This window comes from Ceratotherium simum, chromosome 15 (genome assembly GCF_057802395.1).
Source record: "Ceratotherium simum simum isolate JZ-2026a chromosome 15, ASM5780239v1, whole genome shotgun sequence".
Classification (NCBI taxonomy): Eukaryota; Metazoa; Chordata; class Mammalia; order Perissodactyla; family Rhinocerotidae; genus Ceratotherium; species Ceratotherium simum.
In genome coordinates, this window is record NC_141914.1 from 1,731,000 (window position 1) to 1,733,531 (window position 2,532).

Here is a 2,532-nt window from a genome sequence, read left to right on the forward strand (position 1 = left end):
TGTTTTCCACAGCAGCTGCACCATTTTACATCCCACCAGTGGTGTATGAGTGTTTTGCTTTCTCCACATCCTTGCCAATGCTTGTTTTTATCTATCACTTTTATTATAGCCATGCTAGTGGGTGTGAAATGGTATCTCACTGTGATTATGATTTACATTTCTCTGATGGCTAGTAATGTTGAGCATCTTTTCATGCGCTTATTGTTCATTTGTATATCTTCTTTGGAGAAATGTCTATTCAGATCCCTTGCCTATTTGTTAATTGTGTGATTTGTCATGTAATTAATAAGCTGTGAATGACTTTTTCTAACAGATTTCTTGAAATATCACTCACATACCATGAAATTCACCCATTAAGGCGGTTTTCAGTATATTCACAGAGTTGTGCAACCATCACCATTATTTAACTTCAGAACACAACACTCCAGAGTGACTCAAGATGGCAGCCACCACGGGCTCGGAAGTAAAAGTCTCTCACAATTTCCGACTGTTGGAAGAACTCGAAGAAGGCCAGAAAGGAGCAGGAGATGGCACAGTTAGCTGGGGTCTAGAAGATGACGAAGACATGACACTTACAAGATGGACAGGGTTGATAATTAGGCCTCCGTGAACAATTTATCAAAACCAAATATACAGCCTTTAAATAGAACAAATACCTAGAAGCACCTCCCTTTGTAAGATTTGTAACAAAAATTAATATGAATAGTTCTAATGGAGTAGTGGACCCAAGAGCCATATCAGTGCTAGCAAAAGGGCAGAATTCATGTAGCATCAAAGTTGTCCTGCAAGAGCTTCTGTGCCTAATGGTGTCTAAAGAAAATATGAAACTCCCTCAGCCACCCGAAGGACAGTGTTACAGTGATTAATCAAAAAGAAAACCACAGGCTCCCACCCCGTCCCCCATTCTATTTAAGCAAACTTCTTTTTCAACAGTAGTAAATTTTCTAGATACATCTTGTAGATCTCAAAGTACTGGAAAGGAAGCTCCCATTCAAAGGCAATTTATCTTAAGATACTGTAAATAATACTAATTTTTTGTCCATCTGAAATATATAAGTTGTGCTGTAACAAATCATCCTGTCAAGTGTAACCACTGTCTACACAGTTGAACTTCTGGGATCAAGAAAGCATATTTCAATGGATTCCCATCATCACTGGTGGGGCACATCTAACTCAACTGTGACAAGACACATCACATAATCACCTTGCTGCTGACTACGTGGCCTGGGGTCTTTGTCTTCTGCCCCGTCCCTCCCCCTGCTTCCCCTCCTCCCTGCAGCAGCCCTCCAGGTTGGGGTGGCTTGTCAGAGTAGATGTGGAGGTTTCAGGTCACAGCCTGCGGGACTCCTGCTGGGTGTGTGGGGGGGTGATCTGTCTGCACCCCTGGTCTCTTTTTTTAAGTCTTAAGTGATGCCCCCCTTCCAAGCCATCATCCTTTCCCCACTCTCCGCTACCACCCTTGGCCGAAGCATAGATTGTAGTCCCCTCTGCTCCACTCTGAAATTGGCCTTTGGTGAGGAATTCAGGGCTTTCCCCATATCTTCTCCCCCCACCTTTATCAAGGGGTGCTGCTTTTCCTTCCTCCTCCTCAAGTCCCTTTCTGCACCGTCACCACCCAGCACTTTCCATGACACTGCCTTGCTTTGGCCAGAAGCCATCAGGTAAGGTTGGATAGAGTCTCTGACCTCCCTTGTTTAGTTTTGGAACCACATTTATTTACTCTCCACCAGCCTGGGAAATGAATATTGGGTCCTCAGCCCTGCCCCCCTCTGCTGTCATCATCAGCTGATGCGTTTTCTTAGCTCAGGTTTTGATACCGTGAAAAGAATAGTCACCAGGGTTCCTCAGACCTGTCAGCTCTCAAAGCCCTGGAGAAAGGCCACAGAAGACACTTGTAAGCACACACAATACCTCGGAATGAATTGTTTTCGTTTCTTGTAATTGCTTTTGTTTTTAAAAATGGAAGAAGTTTAAACAAGGCTGTCATTTGTTCATCCTTGCAATCTGGTTTGGAATTTGACAACTGGAACAAAAGAACCTTGAATTCGGTGCATATATTGGTTTGGGTGCTGCTGCTTCTCACGGTCCTCAGCAGGGATTCAGAAAGAGCTCGGTGTGCACAGCAGATCCCCGAAATTGGCAGGCTCGACTTCCTGGCCACTTGCTGCATTTCTCCACTTTTCTGTTCAGGACCACTGAATGCTGAGATGTGGATGCATACCGAAATAAAAGCAATTCATTGTGTTCTAAAAAAGAACACACCACTCCAAAAAGAAACACTGCACTTAGCAGTCATTCATCATTGCATCCCTCACCCAAATATGTTGTTTAATTTCCACATATGTGTGTTCCATAGATGTCTGTAAGGTCTGGTTGTTTTATGGTGTTGTTCAAGTCTTCTGACTCCTTGTTGATCTATCAAGTGTTGAAAGTGGAGTATTGAATCGCAAAAGGTTGCAGAGAATGTATAGTTGGAGTGTGTTTTCTTTCTTTCTTTTTCTTTTGTTTTGCCAGTCTCTTGTCTTTTGATTG

The 2,532-nt window shown here is 43.2% G+C and overlaps 1 protein-coding gene across 1 annotated transcript; it reads left to right on the forward strand.

The window, feature by feature from the left end:
- The first annotated feature begins 439 nt into the window (after window positions 1-439).
- On the forward strand, window positions 440-866 carry LOC101402051 (ubiquitin-conjugating enzyme E2 variant 1-like). The gene is made up of 2 exons (XM_087439414.1): window positions 440-606; window positions 707-866. Exons 1-2 carry the CDS (start codon window positions 440-442, stop codon window positions 864-866), a joined length of 327 nt encoding a protein of 108 aa, XP_087295540.1.
- Window positions 867-2,532: the final 1,666 nt, after the last annotated feature.

Coding starts and splice junctions, on each gene's coding strand:
- LOC101402051 (XM_087439414.1), top strand. CDS start 440: ATGGCAGCCACCACGGGCTCGGAAGTAAAAGTCTCTCACAATTTCCGA. Junction 607..706: donor GGGTTGATAATTAGGCCTCC/GTGAACAATTTA, acceptor TAATATGAATAG/TTCTAATGGAGTAGTGGACC.